Genomic DNA, 18,531 nt, shown 5'->3' with positions numbered 1-18,531 from the left:
TCAGAAAAACGGTCCTAAAGATCAACCAAGTGATGAGGGGCAAAAGGTAGCAAATTTGAACTAGTTATAAGAATGGTTGCTAACTCCTTACCAAGTTTTTCAAATCCGAGGCTGCTGATTCTGATCCATTTGGCTTCTAGAATGCTTCTTGCCAACATCCCAAGGGTGAAAGCAATTATGCAACAGATCCTCTCAGATGTGCACACCTTACTGTAGATGTTGCACTGAAAACTCAAAATTATATAAAGAAAACAACAAGAAAGCATTTACAAATAGTTTAAACCCTATAAAACAAACATATAAATAGTTCCCATCCCTCCTCTGTCTAGGGAGTCACCTGGTCTGCCTCTTTCCCTAGAGGTAAGGTTCCATCCAAAACAAGTGGCTATTTGGAAGGCACGTGTAACAAAATGTTGACAGACTTCCTATGAATGTAGGACGAAGGATAAGTGAGCAGCCAACCACATTGGGACGACGGAATGTGCCAATGACTTTTTGCCTAGCCAATCATGCATCAGAAGTTGTGTTTTAGAGTAGTGGCTAGGGTTCTGCTTTACAAGAGGCGTGATTGAAATGGATCGCATTCCATTATCACTAGGAATGGTCTTTGATACCACTAGCAGTAATAAAAGTCATTACCACACACTTTTTTCCCAAGCAAAGAAACAGAGACCATTAACAAAGCACAGAGAGAAAGTGTGCATACTAGTGTCCAATTTTTAGCTTGGATTTGAAATGTGTTAATTCCAGATTAGTCTCATAGATATAGCTGATCTGGAAACAATCAAATCATGGTACTGTAGAAACACATACAAATTTAAGGTCCCTACATTTGGGATTTGAATATTTCCTTTTACAAGTTAACCATGATCCAAACAGTCAGAATTTCACATCAATCCCATCACATTTTAAAGGGAGACAGCAATGCATGATCGTTGCAAAACTACTAGCAAAAAACAAATTATCTGGTGATGAGAGTTTTTTCATCTTTCCAAAACCTGTTTACCTGATGCATTCTCTGTGATTGTATTACAACTGAGTACCCTTTAATTACAATCACAGCTGAGCATACTTCAATAGTGCATGTTGATTGTGATTGTGGTGTGACAAAAAACTGGCCAAAACAAGATCCCAGACCGGAACTGATTGTGTCGTGATTATCTTCTATATATACTAGTTCCCACTCATTACTCATGTGGGCCTCACGGCACTGGATCATAACAGACTGATGATCCCTTGGTGAATGTTCTCAAACCTCTTTCAATCAATAAGAGCGACGCAATACAATCTAACCCTGATCAAAACAGAAACCCGAATATCTAGTCTTTTAGAGGAGGGCAGGCTTGCCATTGTAGATTTCAAGTAACTTTTCGGCATGAGGACTGCACTGGACATATTTTTCGAGGAACTTCCGCTCACTTAAACAAAGCGCGGGAAGGAGACTAGGAGGGCACTTGGAAGGTTGCATTGCACTGAGAACACTCAACACCTTGTGGCGGGGCTTCATCCTACGCTCCAAGCTGTAACCAGACACTAACAGAGGATACGAAAAAATAAACTTTGCAGGAAACCCTGCAGTATGCATCAAAAAGTCCATGTTCTTCTGCACCTTATCCATGGAAGCTTTTAATATAAGTGGGTACCTCCTAACAAGCTCCTTGATGTCATCTTCAAGGAGGCCAAAACTTGTCAAATGCTTCAATTTCTTTTCCCAAATTTCAGGCCCGTTTCGTTTAGGTAGTAGAATAAGAGGTGCCAATCTGAAAACACTTGAGACATTAGCCTCTGATCCAAACAGGTTTTGAAGATACTGGATATTGGGACGCAGAGTTTTCTCGAGACTCCCATTAAGCAACCTGGAATCATTGGATATGACATTTCCCAAGTCTTGTGCAGGAAGGCCCAATGTTTTCATGAACTCAAACTTGGGTTTCAACTGCCGATCAGCATTGAGAGAAAGAATAGATGGGTTTCTGGTAATGAGCTTCCTTACCTGGCGTTCTGTGCATCCTGAATCTCTCAGTAACTGTACAGCTTGTTCGGCGGTATGAGCTGATCTCGTCGTCACCATGGATGGCCTTAATTTAAGGATAGCTAGGAGCTCAGACTGACTGAACCCACATTCGTTGAGTAAGAAATCTGAAACGAGGCATGTGTTCTCTGCTTCTGGGTAGCTTGTGGACTTGTCTTTATCAGCAATAGTAGTAGAAAACCGTGATAGTTTTAACAAAGTAATCGGGGAAATGGTGAAGATGGTGCTGCAACAGCTGCTGCCAGGGAGTGACGCTGAGATCCCAAAGATGAAGCCAAGTACTGGGCGAACATGGCCATTGCTGAAAATATGAAGTTAGGGATTTCTCCAATATGATCCCATAACAAATCGCTTCAAAGAGGATTGGTGTGATTCGTATAGAGACATGTTTGTTTATTATATGAAAGGGAAGGGGATTAGGGCAGGAAAGATATAAGTTACATATGAAAGGTAGGGTATTAGGAAAGAAAAAGGAATTTAAGCTTCAAGCATTCGTCTCTTTCTACAATTTTTTATCATTTTAATGTTAAAGGGATGAGGATATGAATTTCAACTCTTAAGCGTCATTAATTTTTATAATTTTAATACGGATTTTAATCATTTTAATATTTACATTAATAAAAAAATGTTAATAATTTTTTTAAAATAAAATATCATATTATATTGTATTTTGTAAACAAGATTACATAAAGAATAGCAATATAAGGATTATCTAAGTTGTAAAAGTTACTAAAGCCATAGAACATAGCAAGTTTGTGAGAGGCTATCAACCACTTCGCTCAGTACACAAGTAACAACAAAAACATCAACCACTTAGGACTAGTTAATGGCACTCTCATCGGGACATATCTAGACACAGAAGTTTTGTTTGCATCCACCTTATGTTTTATAAGATGAATTTTAGTAAGTGTATTATTTGAAGGCCGTGATTCATTCAAATTAAAGTTCTTACACTTGCACCCCAAATTTGCAATTAATTTTCCACCCTATTCCCTCCATGCCGAGTATGATGAGCAATAATGTAATTGAACTTTGGTGTCAAACTATTTATACTAAAAACGACATCCTCCAATCTCCAGTAATGCACTATTTTATGAACAGGTTTCTCGTTCAAAAGTTTTTGTATACATTGAATTACGACCTAAGAATCACCATCCACTTGCAATAATTGGAAACCTTCTCGGATAGCAATAATAAGGCCTCTCTCCACAACCAAAATTTCAGCTAAATTATTGTTGCAATCCCACAAGAAATCGAAAATTTTTGCAATGGCCGAGAATTTTCATCCCGGAAAATCCCTCCACAACCTGCAACTTTTGGGTTCCCTTTGGAGGCCCCATCAAAGCTCATCTTAATAAAGGAGCTCAAGGGTGGAGAATAGGAGTTAGAAATTGAAGGACAAATGCTTTTTCCGATGGAAGTGAAGAAGGGATCATTGAAGAATCCAAATTGAGGTTTTTCATGATAACTGCTTCAGAATCCTCCACCTGCCAATTATCAGTAGACCAAGGAGAGGCAAGAATGGTCTCTCGAACATTCAATATGATCAAATCCTTGAGCACCAAAGTTGATTGATTCTTTGGGCAAAAAATTTGAAAAATCCTCTCTTTCCATAAGTTCCAAAGAATAAAACCTAGTGCAAGCATCCAATCATGAGAAATAATAGGGTTCTTAAATTTCTGGCGGTACCATTGATCCAACATAATATTAATATTCTCTGAGAATGGACGCTCCATGCCAAAAATATGAGGAAGGAGATCCCAAATTTCCACCGAAAAAGAGCATGAAAGAAAAATATGTTCTATCGTCTCTTCAACCTGTAAGCAAAGAAAAGATAAGGATGGATCCTCATATCCCTTTCTGTGAATACGATCCCAAGTAAGAAGTCCCGACCCCATGCAAGTAATCATAAAAGGGTAGAAATTTTTAGCCACCACATTCTAGCCCATATTCGAGACCACAAGACTATGTTCTCCATTTTCAAAAATTTTGCAATAAAGGAGTAAGCCTCTTTTAGAGAAAAGGATCCTATTGGTTGTTGAACCCATCATAAAACATTATCGTTCTAAGAAATCCTAATATGTCTATCTTCTAGTGTATTTTTAAGATCCTCCCATGGTAGTGTAGTCAAAGTAGGAGGCCAATCATCTTTGTATTTCCACCGTCGCCATAATTGATTATCCTCCAGAGGTTTCCAATAATTAGCAACCCTCACTGCACCTAATGAGTGGGTAAAAAAATTAATAGAACAAAGACTATCTTTATCATCCAAAGAAGGTAACTGCTACCAGACATCCTCCCGAAAAAAATTTGTCTCCCCTACTTTTATATCCTAGAAAGCATGTTTTCTCATTACATCCTTACAACCCTGCACCCACTTCTAAATACCCAAACTTGGAATATTACCATCAAAGCACAATCGATCCTCCTATTTATCCAATGGGGACATACTTACAGAGCCATATGTGCTTCCATAATTCACGACCCTCCTTAACCCAAAGCCACAAAATTTTCATACCCAAAGCTTTACTGACTAGTTCAAGGTCCCGTAACCCTAATCCACTAGCATATTTTGGTTTGATCAATTTATCCCAACCTACAAGTGCCTAGTTTCTAGCTTTAGTAGAACCTCTCTAAAGAAAATCACACCACAAGGGTTGAAGCCTATTATAGGATGTTTTCGAGATTGGCGTCACAACTAGTTGATAATTTGGTAATGGCTACAACACTGATTTAGTAAGAACCAATCTTCTTGCAAAATTGAGAGCATGAAATACCAATTATTAACTTTCAAGGATATTCTAGATAAAAGGTATTTCCAACTGGACCCAAATATTTAGAAGGTAACTAAACCTCACAAAATCCCAATATTCAAGTCAAATCACTCTCAATAGAATCTTGACAATTAAAATAGAAAATGTTGGTCTTGTCTTTATTAACTAGAGTTCCTGAAGCCACCATGGTGGTCTATAGGATTCACCATATTCCTTTCACTTCCTTTAGAGTAGGCAGAAAAAACAGAACAACATCATCAATGAATCGTTGATGTGTAATTGATAGATTTTCTCCAAACATTCGTAACCCAAAAATGTGACCCATTGAACATAATTTACTATAAAATCTCTGAAGCCCTTCCATGGCCAAAATGAAAAGAAAAGGTGATAGAATATCACCTTACCACAAACCTCTTGAAGATTTGAAGATATAAGACCCATATCCATTAACCAAAATAGAGAAAAAGGGAGGTGATATAAAATAACTTACCCATGAGATCCACTGCGCTCAAAACCCAAAAGCAGATAAAACTTGTAACAAATAATCCCAATTGATTCTATCATAGACCTTAAACAAATCCATTTTAATCATCATACCTAGTCATTTGGATGCTCTAAGGGAGTGAATGATTTCATATGCAGTAATTATACCATCTAAGATTTGTCGTCCCTCTACAAAGCCAGTTTGTTCCAAAGAAATTAACTATGGAAGTAATGGCTTCAGAAATTTCACGATTATTGTAGAGATTATTTTGTAAATCACATTACACATGGCAATAAGCCGAAAGCCACTAAGCTCCTCTGAATGTCCATCTTTCAGTATAAGTGTTAAAAACGTTGCATTAAGACCTTCCCACAACCACTGTGTCTGGCACAAATCCTCCACCAATTCATGAATCTCCATACCTATAAACCCCCAACATTCTTTAAAAAAGTCTGAGGTGAAACCATCCAGAACTGGAGATTTATTGCACGACATTTCCATAACAACCATCTCCGCTTCTTGGATCGATATTGGTTAGATGAGAGCTAGGTTTTCTTCCTTAATAACAAGTTGATGGATATAGTGAAGGATTGAATTAATAGTTGATTGTCGATTATGAGAATTCTCTGACAAAATATCATGATAATATCGAACCAAGTCATTTTCAATTTCTGCATGCAAAAGCCTTTTGTCCCCATCATCACCAATAATGGAAAAAATCGAGTTATTATGATGATGTTGTAACATCAAGTTGTGGAAAAACTTAGAATTCCTTTCACCCTCCTTAAGCCATTGAACTCTAGATTTTTGTTTCCAAAGGATTTCTTCCTAGTGCCATCTTTGTTCCAATTTATGGAGGGTAAGACCTTCCTTTATGATTAGTTCAAGAGATCAACCTTCTACAATCATGTGTTGTCCAACCCTTCGCATATGATCTTCTAATAAAGCTCGTTCTTCAAAAATGTTGCCAAAATCACGTTTATTCCATAATTTGATATGGGTTTTCAAAGCCTTGAGCTTTAATTGGAACATGTGCATTTTGTTCTTACCTCTCACAACAATTTTCAACCACCATTTTTTTAGTAGATCCAGAAAACCAGACACTCACAACCAAAGGCTGTCAAATTGAAAAGGGTGATTCCATGAAGCTTCCTTCAAATCCAGTTCTAGCCTAATCGGTCAGTGATTAGACCCAAGACATGGTAATATTGTTGCTTCGACAAAATATCCTTATGCAACACTTCTTCATAGAGGAAAAATCAATCCAACCAACTTGCAATTTGGTGTCATCCTCCTTGTCTATTTTCCAAGTATAAAGACCATTTATAGTTGGAATATCTACCAATGCAGTTTCTTAATGAATCTGTCAAAAGAGGCCAATTCTGGGTCTAATTTTTGAATTCCTCCTTTTTTCTCCTTCATATATCTTGTTAGATTGAAATCCCCGCCAACAATCCACGCTGAATCTATAACATACCTCTTAGTCGCCAATTTTTTTCCAAAAAATTAAGCTTATGCCCTGCCATCAAAGGACCATACATTGCTTTTAAAGAGACGAGCTCTTTGGTTCCGAGATAATGAAACCTACTAGTTAATATTTGTGGACAGGTCATCCAAACCTAAAAAACTACTTCTAAAGAGTTCAACAAAATTGCCAAACCACCAACAGTACCCCATGCGTCAAGAGCCATTATTTGACACCCTTTCCAACATTTTTCCCAAATTGGTAGTAGTGTCTCCCATAGGAGTTTAGTTTCCGGAAAGATTACAATTGTTGGTTTCTCCATCCTGACCTATCCCTGAGGCATCATTGCTTCCCTTTGCTATTTAACCCCCTCATGTTCCATGATAATATTTTTGTGATAGGGAAAAAACCTCTGGGATAGCATTAACTTGGCCGGAGTTCACTAACTCCTCCCATGTATTATGTAGCGTCTCCCTTTTATATTTGTGACCTTTCTTTTTGGTATATTTTGACAATTCCTTCATCAAAATATATTTCCCTTTCTCCTTCAAGCTTGAATAGAATGAACCCCTTGACCTTCTCTAGAGGACTGCCTCCTTTTGGTCTTCCAATTAATAAAAATTACAACATACTGCTCCTCATTCTCCTTAGACAATTCTACTAAGTCCTGCTCTACTCAATCATTCAAAAAGCCAAACAAAGCTCGTTCTTCTCCTGAAAGTTCTTCCAAATTTTTCTTTGACAACAAAATGACTTCCTCAATTCCAGGTAAATCAAAGTAATCATATTCTTCATAATTAATAACCACTTATGGTAATTTCCACTTTTGGGGTTGCTTTTCTTGCGAGGATTCCAAAGTGTGATTAGAAATAGGAGTGTCATCCTAGATGTTAGAGTCCTCCTCCATTGTCTCCAAGGTTGAAAAGGTATTCTTATCCCCCAAGTTCAAGGTATGTGTATTTTGACCATGTTGGGTGCACCATCTTGTAATAATCCTCATAAACCCATCGTTTCCTACTGATCCACTAAGAGTTTGATCCTTCCTTTACAATGAGAAGTCCTAAAACAAATGGCCATGCACATGGCAATGTCGACACCAAAAAGGTACATGCTTGTAATCTAGTGTTTGGGTCCAAATCTCACCTTGGTAATCCAACTCTATAGATTCCGACAAAGGTTGTGAAATATTCATATATGCACATAAACGAGCGTAAGACATGTTCTTACCCCTCCTAGTCACCTCTGAAATATTTACAAAATGCCCCAAAGCATGCCCAATACCTTCTAGAATTTCAGGAATCTAGAAATCACAGGAAGAGAATAAAGTCTTACCCATACCAGCGCCGCCAAAAATTCCTCTTTATCTGGATTAAAGCAATCTTCCTAGTGTTTGATATATAGACCTGCATTATTATAGAAATAAGGCCCTCCCTCAAAAATCCTAGCTTTATCCTCCAAGTTTGCAGAAATGACTGTAAAGAAACCCCTGAGCCACAATCGTAAGTCTACTTCACCCTTAGGTTTCCATGTTTGTTGGATCTGCCTCTCCAATTCTCTCTTAGAAGGCCAATTTCCAATAAATTTACATATGAAAGCATGATCACACATATATTTACGGTGATCCTCCAAGCACGTAGGGGGTATTACAAATCCAGGGTTTTGAGGATCCTTCGAAATGCATTGCCCTCGTAAACTCGCTTGTCATTTATCGCCAATAATAGGAGACTATTGAAACCCAAAACTTCTCCCAGTGGGTTACTTCCTTCCAGAGGGTTACTTTTATCCCCTGTTTGAATTGATTTTCCTGCCACTATATTTGGGAAAGGGGGTAGCCCTCCTACCTTGACACTCATCCCTAACTCTTTCACAACCCACAAAAGTGAATCCACCTTCAAATAATGAGTTCAAAAATAAGAACCATATCAAACCCTAAGACGAAAGAATGTTAATATTAACAGTGCCAAAGAAATAATGTTGATGAGTAAGCAAACATTTTGGTTGTATTTAATGAGACCCATCAAATTTTATCATTCGAGTGAAAGATTGAATAAATAAATATAATCATTTTGCAATTAATTTATTAGTAATAAAAAAATATTTTTTATGGATGTTTTTATTATTTTTATTTTATTGATTTTAAGAATTTGCTTTACAATTTTTTTTGCTATTTTTTGAATTATAATACTATTTTATAAGTTAAAATGAATTAAGTGGAATGACATTACTAAGGAATTGGAATTAGGAGATTTGTGCAAAAGATACACAATGAGATAAGTTATGGAATTTAGTGTGGAAGTTAATTTAAATCACTATTGTAAAGCAAGTTGTATTTGCTATAGAAAGCATATTTAAATTGTTTATTATGTTGGTAAAATCATGTTCAAAGGGGTTGGATTCAATGGTGGAAAGCAAGGAGTTTTTCACCATTGGGTAAGATTCAATTTCAATGAGGGCTTAATCTAGGGCCATGGGGGCACCTTGAGGTATCAATTGAATGTGTGGTTGCACCCAGAGAGACCATATCAAATAGTTTTGTGGCCGATGCACACATAAGTGGATCAACGCTCACCCCATGTCCTCATTTCTTAATAAAATCCCCCGAGGAAAACTCAATTAATAATTGTTGTGATATGAAGTATTATGTAAACTATAAATTTCAAGGTTCAAATTCCCCCAATTAACCTACGTTTCGAGAATACAATTTTCTATATTATAGATCAACAAGTTGTTACAAAGATATCAATTTGTTGTTGATGGACTTGGTCGGTTTAGGCTTGGCTTTTTCAACGATAATAATTAGCATGTCAGTGTAGTCCTTGGGTCTATAACATTTAGACTCACAATGCATAATAACTTATCCATACTATATCTATGAAGTAGACTTCATGGGAACATCAACCACAAATTATTTCCTTTGATAATAGGGATGCCAAACATGATGGTGGCATGCAACAACTCATATCAGTAGGGGCATATGTAGGCACCTAGAGATATAGTGGTAGCAGTAAGAATCGACCCTAGCCTACTTGTCGATTCCTCTAATAAAATAAATAAATGTTGGTAAAATCCACCCATAAGATTTGCTCAAACAATGGTTATTTGGCAACTAAAAATGAACCATTAAATAAGTAAGACTACCCAAAACTTTTCAAAAATCCAAAGCCTCCTACATGGACCTTGGTTTTGGAGGAATACTACATGTTTCTTTGACAAAACTATGAAATTGGCTCTTTAGTCAACCATGGTGTTTTTTTTGAATATCAAGTATGGGCCAATTACCCAAAGATGACAATGTGCTTGAAAGTTTGCTTCCACAACTTATTGTTGTAGATTTTTATTGTAGATTCAACAACTTATGTGATATGCTAAAACACAAGACAAGAATCTACTCTAATCTTCTCAGCGGAAACCAAAACTAATCGATGAAAACAATAAGCAGAAAGAGGAAGAATATCAATCGCAAATAACACAATATTTCTCTAGGGAAAGCAACTACTAAAAACTTCGACTATCTATATTGCATTAACCAGAAGATCTAAGAATAAAATACAATGCTTGTTCATCCTGAACAATTCATGCACTAGTACAATCTAACTTTCTACTTCACAAGCCAACTCATGCCAACACTTAACCAATTATACTTGCCTACCAAGCCCCTACTTACTTGTGTAATTCCTAGAGGAATCAACCCATATTTAATGGGAAATCCACTCTCCATAACTGCACAATCCAAACATAGGTCCTCAACTGATTGCATGCACCATATGTATACCTCGGAAAATTACACAACTGATAGTACACTGTCCCTGAACTCTAATCTTAACTGGGTCTTCATCTAAATTGACATGCATGAATTATTTGGGAGTGAATCTTAAGTTAACTGGCGTGGTACTAATCAAGTGCTCAAAATTATGCTAAAAAATCAAAGTGTCATAATTTTGTTAAACTTAGCTTCAGATCAAAGAGCTCATCATTCTGAATCCAATGATGTGAACGACACTAAAATCCGAGCTCGTATGCAGAAGTTAGAGCAAGTCAAAATTCAAGTTTGACTTGTCTACATGGCAGGATTGGATGATGTGGAAAGGTCTTCAACAAATGAGGATGCGCCAAGTGGCAGGCCGCCATTGGCCCCCGCATATTGTAGTCGCAGGCAGAAAGGTGTTATAGAATCGGCCCTCGAGTAGAGAAGGGTTGCGATGCGATATATCACAAATCGCAGATCGGCGAAGGGAAGTACTACGGAAATCGACCCCCAACGTACCCAGATTGCGATGCGATGGATCGCAGATCGCAATTGCACTTTGCAAAAAACAAAGTCCCATTTTATGACTACCCATTGGTTCTCCACTGATTGCGATAAGTTCCCGGATGCGATATATTTATCGATTCCATTTTATAGTGTCGTCGGGTCTGCCGATATCGCAATAAAAAACCACCCGTTTTATTCACATATCATAAGCCCGCAGCACTTGTCGATTGTGATTTTCGATAAGATCGATTGACAGGTCATGGCCTGCCGCGCGGAAAATTTCTTGCTCAGTTAGCGGATTTTGGGGCAAAAATATGGGTTCTTATCAGTTTTGGAGCAATTTGTAGAACGAATAGTGGGAGAACTAGGAGAGGTCATAACTTCTTCAGTTCTTATCCAAATGGGTTACAAAAAAGAGTCAATTCTAGCTGTTTTGGCTATTCTGAACTCATTGAGACAGGTTTGAGAGACATTTGAGCATTGTAAACACACTTTTGTTGTAATTTGGAGCATAATAGAGAGGCCCAAGCATTGGAAGTTGGACCAAGGAGACATAGCCCAGGAGGAGTGAACTCCTCATCAAATCTTTGTGTTATGTGTTGTATTTTGATATTCTTTGCTATTATTTTGTTGTTGTTCAGCATATGTTTTATGTTAATTTGTTTATAACATTTACATAAGAAACTCTCATGGGAATTAGTTAATTAAGCAAAAATGGTGAATCCTTGAGCACTTGATAAGCAAATGATAATCATCTTGGGTTTTATTCTGAATGGGGAATTAGCATAGCATTACTAATCTGCTCCATTTCAGATCAAGTTGGTATCAAAGAACTGATTTTTTCTTACTAGATTTGCTTGTGCAAAGAAGGAGTATTGTTTGCTAGTTTTGTGTCATGTTAACAAGGTTAAAAATCAAAAGAGGAGAAGGGAAGTTGGTTGAAAGCCCTGTAGTTGGATCAAGTGGAAGAAGAAAAAGGTTGCCAAAGTCTTCTACACCAGTACATCCTCAAGTTGCATGTTGGCTTGTATGGACTTGACCCAGGTTCAGAGGTGATTTAGCCAAGCAAATCCCGGTACTACTGGCCCTTTCGGCAACAGTCCGCAGAGCGCAGACTGAGGTCTCAGCCGAAGTAGTATGGGAGGGTGCTAGAACTAGGTTTCTGCACCCTGGGGATGTCTGATGAGCTTCTGGCGGTCCGCGGTTGGACCCTACGCGCACGTCGCTATGCGCACTTGTTATTCCTTCGCAACCTGTGATGTTGCTTCCGCGCAGCCCTACTCGGGGCGCAACCCATATAATACCCAAGTCTCTTGCTATTTGATCTATTATTACTCGATTACCTAACTTATTGGTGTAAGACTAATGATTATTACAACATATTCAACAATCATATCAGTGTGCGCAATAAATAAAATAGTATAAATGTAAAGAAGGCAATGCACAAGCAGATACACAGAAATAGGAATCAACTTCTCTTTATTATTCTTCGATCAAGATTACAGACTTGACACCGCCCTGCGCACTCAGCTGCAGGGCTCTGCGTACTCAGCTGCGGATTCTACTAGGCCTCTGCACACTTAGCTGTAGAGCCTCTTCCTACTAATACGACCCAATACACTTAGACTCTTACCCTATGCTCGATCCATTCATATTCTTCTTTGTTTTTTGCTCATTTTTACAACTTAGAGCCTCGCTCTATTTATACAATCCCATGGTTCACGGACCATGGGTAGGCCGACATGACTTTGCATTACATTACAATACTTTAGGGTGGACAACCCTATGACTTAACCTATACTTCGCGCTCCACACCCGCAATTCCCAGAGTCATACAATACATTTGACCAAAACTTGGGCTTTGCGCCCCAAAACATGCTGTGGGGGGATTCCATGCACAACATTGCAGAAGTTGCAATTGAGTCTTAAAAGACCATGTCTCATGAAGGAGAACCTACCATCAACGATGGTGAAAAAGCATTCAAAAATGATTTTTTTGATATGGATGAGATGGTTAAGGTCGTTTATGAATAGAGGAATAGCATATTTCAAGGAGAAAGTTCCAAACCTCCCAATGGAGAAGGTTCTTCAGGAGAAGGTAATTTAGAAAGGATTTTTTTGATATGAATGAGATGGTTAAGGTCCTTTATGAAGAGAGGAATAGCAGATTGCAAGGAGAAAGTTCCAAACCTCCCAATGGAGAAGGTAATGGAAAAGGAGGTAATGAGAATGGAGACAAACCTCCACCCTCTCCACCATCTTCTTTATCTTCTTCTTCACAAGCATCTTCACACTTTTCCACTAATACAACCCTTACTCATACTCATCATCATTCTTCGAAAGGAACCAGTAAATCACCTTTTCTAAAACTGGTGTTAAATTCGAGTTGCCCATGTATAATGGTGAAGTGAATGTAGAGAAGCTTAATGATTGGATTCGTTAGTTGGAGGTCTATTGCAGGATTCAAAATATTCAAGAGGATGATATCAAAATTTAGTTGGCTTCATTGAGAATGGAGGGTGCAACACTCATTTCGTGGAAAGTAAGAACTCAAGACGAGATCAAAAACATGGTAAGATCTCTATTACTTGGTATGATTTCGTTGATGTTATAAAAGGACAATTCTACCCTTTAGCTCATATGCAAAAATCTATCATGAATTGGAAAAATTCCAGATAGTTAAAAGGTCAAAATGTGAAAGAGTATACTCAGGAGTTTAGGAGAAGAGTTATTATGCTAGAAGTATACTTGCAGTCACAAGATAATTTGCTGAAATACATAGGAGGTTTGCATAACTATCTTCAATACACCATTCTTATGTTTAATCCCACGAATATTGATGAGGTATGTGTTCAAGCTACACACCTCGAAGCAAGAGGGGAAAACGTACAAGAAGAAGGTAAGAAGAAGCCATTCCAGGGTGGTGAAAAAGGAAAGAAATCTAAAGGAAAGTAGAAGAAAAATGCTTCTGTTAAGAAAGAAGGGGAGAAAATCGTGTGCAAGAATTGTTCCAAAGAGGGCCATGATGAAGCACATTACTGGAAGCTTCATCCTGAATTAAGACCGAAGAAATTTAACAATAAAGGGAAACAAAAGACAAACGTTGTTGTACAACAAGACTTGGGTTCCGACTCAGGTGATGAAACAAAGATTGCAGCCACAGTCACTAAAGGAAAAGTTGTGGCAAAAACAAGCAAAGAGGAAGCCGTGGCAAGCACCAGCGCAACAAATAACTCCAACAATGGTTCAAATGAAGAAAACATAATTGAGTTGTTCCATATCAAAATTATTTCCAAACACACCAACATTGATACGTTGCTTGACAGTGGATCCCAAGAAAATTTAATTTCTGCAAACTTGGTCAAGAAGTTGAATTTGGAAATTGTGCCTCACCATAAACGATATCCATTGGGTTGGATAACCAAGGATGCAAATATTTAGGTCACAAGGAAATGCGTTTTCAGGTTTGCTATTACTTCCAATTTCGTTGATGAAGTCGAATTAGATGTAGTCTTGCTGGATATTTCTGAATTGTGTTGGGAAGCTTATATCTATATGACCGGAAAGTCGTTTTCCATAGAATTTGAGAACAAATATCATTTGTTCAAAGATGGAGTGGAGTATATTGTGAGAGCCCATTGTAGAAAGCTTAATCTATCTTTAACAAGCACAGGGAAAATGAAGCGATTGGTCAATTCCAGTAAAAATCTTATGCTCCTTATGATCAAGCAGAAGAATGACACGGAGCGTGAACCCTTTGCAGGTTGTGACGTGAAGTTGAAAGCTGAATTGGTTGATGTGGTCAATCAATATGGAGATGTGTGTCAAGAACCAAAGGGATTGCCACCAAAAAGGGGAATTCAGCACGAAATTCAGCTACAACAAGATTGTCCATTGTGAAATATCGGTATGTATCGAATGTCAATTATGGAAAGTTTAGAAATTAAGAAACAAGTCCAGGAATTGTTAGAGAAAGGTGTAATTTGTCCCTCTACTTCGCCATGTGGTTCACCAATTGTTTTGGTACCCAAGAAAGATGGAACTTGGCGCATGTGTGTAGATTATCGAACTTTGAATAAAATTACCATAAAGAATCGATACCCATTGCCCTGAATAGATGATTTTCTAGATCAGTTGAAGCATGCAAAATATTTCACTAAATTAGAATTGAGAAGTGGATATCATCAAGTTAGAATAGATGAGGAAGATATTTGGAAGGTTACTTTTAAAACCAAATAGGGATTGTTTGAATCGCTGGTTATGCCTTTCGGTCTTTGCAATGCTCCAGCTACATTCATGAGAGTTATGAATGATGTTTTAAGATCCTTTCTTGATGAGTTTGTAATTGTCTATTTAGATTATATTTTTATATTCAACAAATCACGAGAAGAGCATGTCAAGCATGTGAGGAAAGTGTTGGATGTCTTAAAGAAAGAACAATTATTTCTAAAGATGTCTAAATGTGAATTCGGGAAAACTTCCTTAGTGTATTTGGGCCACATAGTTGGAGGAGGTGAGCTGGAGATTGACCCCTCTAAAGTTTCGGTCATTGTGAATTGACCAATGCCCAAATCAATCACAGAAGTAAGGAGTTTTCTGGGAGTAGTGCAGTATTGGTGGAAGTTTATTGCCAGTTTCTCTTCCATAGCAGCTCCACTACATGCTTTGACCAATGTGAAGGTTGTATTCTAGTGGGGAGGCAAACAAAAAAAAGCATTTGATGCTTTAAAACAAAAGATTAGTTTAGCCCCAGTTTTAGCATTACTGGATTTGAAACAACCATTTGAAATACAAACAGATGCAAGTGACTACACCATGGGTGCAGTTCTTTTACATCATGGTAAGCCCATTTCATTTCATTATGAGATTTTTAATGGTGTTGTTATTAACTATCCTACATATGATAAAGATCTTTACGCATTGGGGCAAAGTGTGAAGAAATGGAAGCATTAGTTAATGGGAAAAGAAACCATTATTCACACCGATCATCAACCTTTGCAATATCCACAATCTCAAACAAAATTGCAACAATCAAGGCACTTTCGTTGGATGGGATTCTTACAAAAATTCCACTTGGTAATCAGGTACAAAAAAGGTATTTATAACAGAGTTGCTGATATGTTTTCTAGACCGGTTGTTAATGTAGCCATTTTACTCAAGAATCATTATGTTTTTCTTGAAAGTTATGTTGAATAATATGCACATGATGCTGACTTTCAAGAGGTATATTCAAACTTGAGTCAAGGCCACCAAGTTGAGGAATTAGACTACCATGTACATGTTAATCTGTTGTATCATTTGGGAAAACTTTGTGTTCCACAAGGAGAGAGAGTAAATGTCACAATGGAAGCGCACACTTCTCTTATTGCTGGACATTTCGGTGTAAGTAAAATAGTGGCAAATCTTCAGAGGTATTTTACTGGCCTCGTATGCTTGAAAGTGTGCCACGATTTATCAGAGGTTGTTCATTATGTGTAGCCAGTAAGCATAGTAATAGGAAACTAGGATTTTACAAACCACTTCTAGTGCTTTCACGTCCATGGGAGAGTGTTTCTATGGATTTTGTAGGAGGTATTCCTTTATCAAGAAAAGGTCATGATTATTTGTATGTAGTTGTGGATAGGTTCAACAATATGCGCATCTTAATGCCTTGTAAGAAACAAATTCCAACTGAACAAACAAATCAACTTTTCTTTCAAAATGTATGGGTTCATTTTGGATTACCTACTTCTATTGTAAGTGATCGTGATTCTCGATTTGTGGGGAATTTTTGGTCAAATTTATGGAACTTGATGGACACCAAGTTGAAGAAAAGTACAACCTTCCATCCACAAACCGATGGTCAAACTGAAGTGGTTAATAGGACAATTATTCATTTGCTAAGAGGATATTGCAACAAACATCCTAAGTTGTGGGATGAACAATTGCATTATATTCAACATGCTTACAACCGAGAAAAACACTCTTCTACTCTAACTTCGCCTTTTGAGGCATTTCTTGGTTATTTGCCTAAATCGCCTTTGGATTTCATCTTTGAGAAAGATGTAGTTGTAGATGGACATAGCGACATAGACAGGGCAAATAAATTCATTGAGAAAATTCAGTTGATTCACCAAACAGTTCAAGAACAACTAGAAAAGAGTCAAGGAAAGTATAAGGCAAGGCATAATAAGCATTGTGTGGATCATCAGTTTCAAGTAGGTGATGAAGTTTGGCTTTACATTAGAAAGGAAAGGCTTCAAGTGGAAGGTAAAAAGCTGAAATCAATCCATTATGGTCCATTTAAAATTCTCGAAAAGATTGGTAATAATGCTTTCAAACTTGATTTGCCTTCATATATGAAAATTTATTCCATTGTTAATGTTGAAAATTTGAGATTGTATGAGCCTCCTTTGATTGAAGATCAAGGAGAAAGTGTACAGATTCCGTCAATTGAAGATTTTTCTCCAGAATTTCTTGATGAGCTTCAGCAAGACACCACACTTGACGGAAGAATGAAGTCATCAAAGAGGGGAAATGTTGATTATCTTTGAGTGGGTCTCAAAGGTACAAATCCATCAAAGGCCAAATGGATTGAAGAGGGGAAGGTGAGGTAATTGTACCCTCACCTACTGAACAATTGAAAGTGATTCTTTTGGGGTCCAAAAGCTTCCTGTGGGGAGGAGTGATCAGGTGCTCAAAATTATGCTCGAAAATCTAAGTGTCATAATTTTGTTAAAATTAGCTTCAGATCAAAGAGCACGTCATTTTGAATCCAATGATGCGAACGACACTCAAATCTGAGCTCATATGCAGAAGTTAGATTGACAAGTAAAAGTTCAAGTTTGACTTGTCTACATGGCAGGATTGGATGATGGGCAAGGTCTTCAGCGAATGAGGAGGTACCAAGTGGCAGGTTTCCATTGGCCCCTGCATATCGTAAATCACAGTCGCAGGCATAAAGGTGGTAGAGAATTGGCCCCCGAGCAGAGAAGGGTTGCGATGTGATAAATCGCAAATCACAGATCGATGAAGGGAAGTACTATGGAAATTGACCTCTAGCATACCCGGGTTTTGATGTGATGGATTGCACTTCGCAGAAAATAGATTCCCATTTTATGACTGCCCATCAGTTCCCCATCGATTACGATAAGTTCTGGGATGCGATATATTTATCGGTTCCATTTTATAATGTGGTCGGGTCCATTGATATCGCAATCAAAAATCACCTGTTTTATTCAAAGACCATAAGCCCGCAGCACTTGCCGATTGTGATTTGTGATAATATCGGCCGACAAGTTATGGCTCGCCGCACTGCAAAATTCTTGCTTGGTTAGCAGATTTTGGAGCGAAAATATTGGTTCCTGTCGGTTTTGGAGAAATTTGTGGAACGAATAGTGGGAGAAATCGGAGAGGTCATAACTTCTTCAGTTCTTATCCAAATGGGTTGCAAAAAAGAGTCAATTCCAGCAGTTTTGGCTATTCTGAACTCATTGAGATAGGTTTCAGAGGCATTTGAGCATTGTAAACACACTTTTGTTGTAA

At 37.7% G+C, this 18,531-nt stretch overlaps 1 protein-coding gene across 1 annotated transcript; it reads right to left on the bottom strand.

Moving 5' to 3' along the window:
• Positions 1-800: 800 nt before the first annotated feature.
• Positions 801-2,396, bottom strand: LOC149240367 (transcription termination factor MTERF8, chloroplastic-like). Its single transcript, XM_089367285.1, has one exon. The coding sequence runs from the start codon at positions 2,069-2,071 to the stop codon at positions 1,328-1,330; it is 744 nt and encodes a 247-aa protein (XP_089223411.1). The 5' UTR covers positions 2,072-2,396; the 3' UTR covers positions 801-1,327.
• Between the last annotated feature and the right edge of the window lie 16,135 nt (positions 2,397-18,531).

This window comes from Pinus tabuliformis, chromosome 8 (genome assembly GCF_031772625.1).
Source record: "Pinus tabuliformis cultivar Carrire ecotype Pingquan chromosome 8, CPIR1, whole genome shotgun sequence".
Lineage (NCBI taxonomy): Eukaryota > Viridiplantae > Streptophyta > Pinopsida > Pinales > Pinaceae > Pinus > Pinus tabuliformis.
This window is presented reverse-complemented; position numbering and strand designations above follow the sequence as displayed.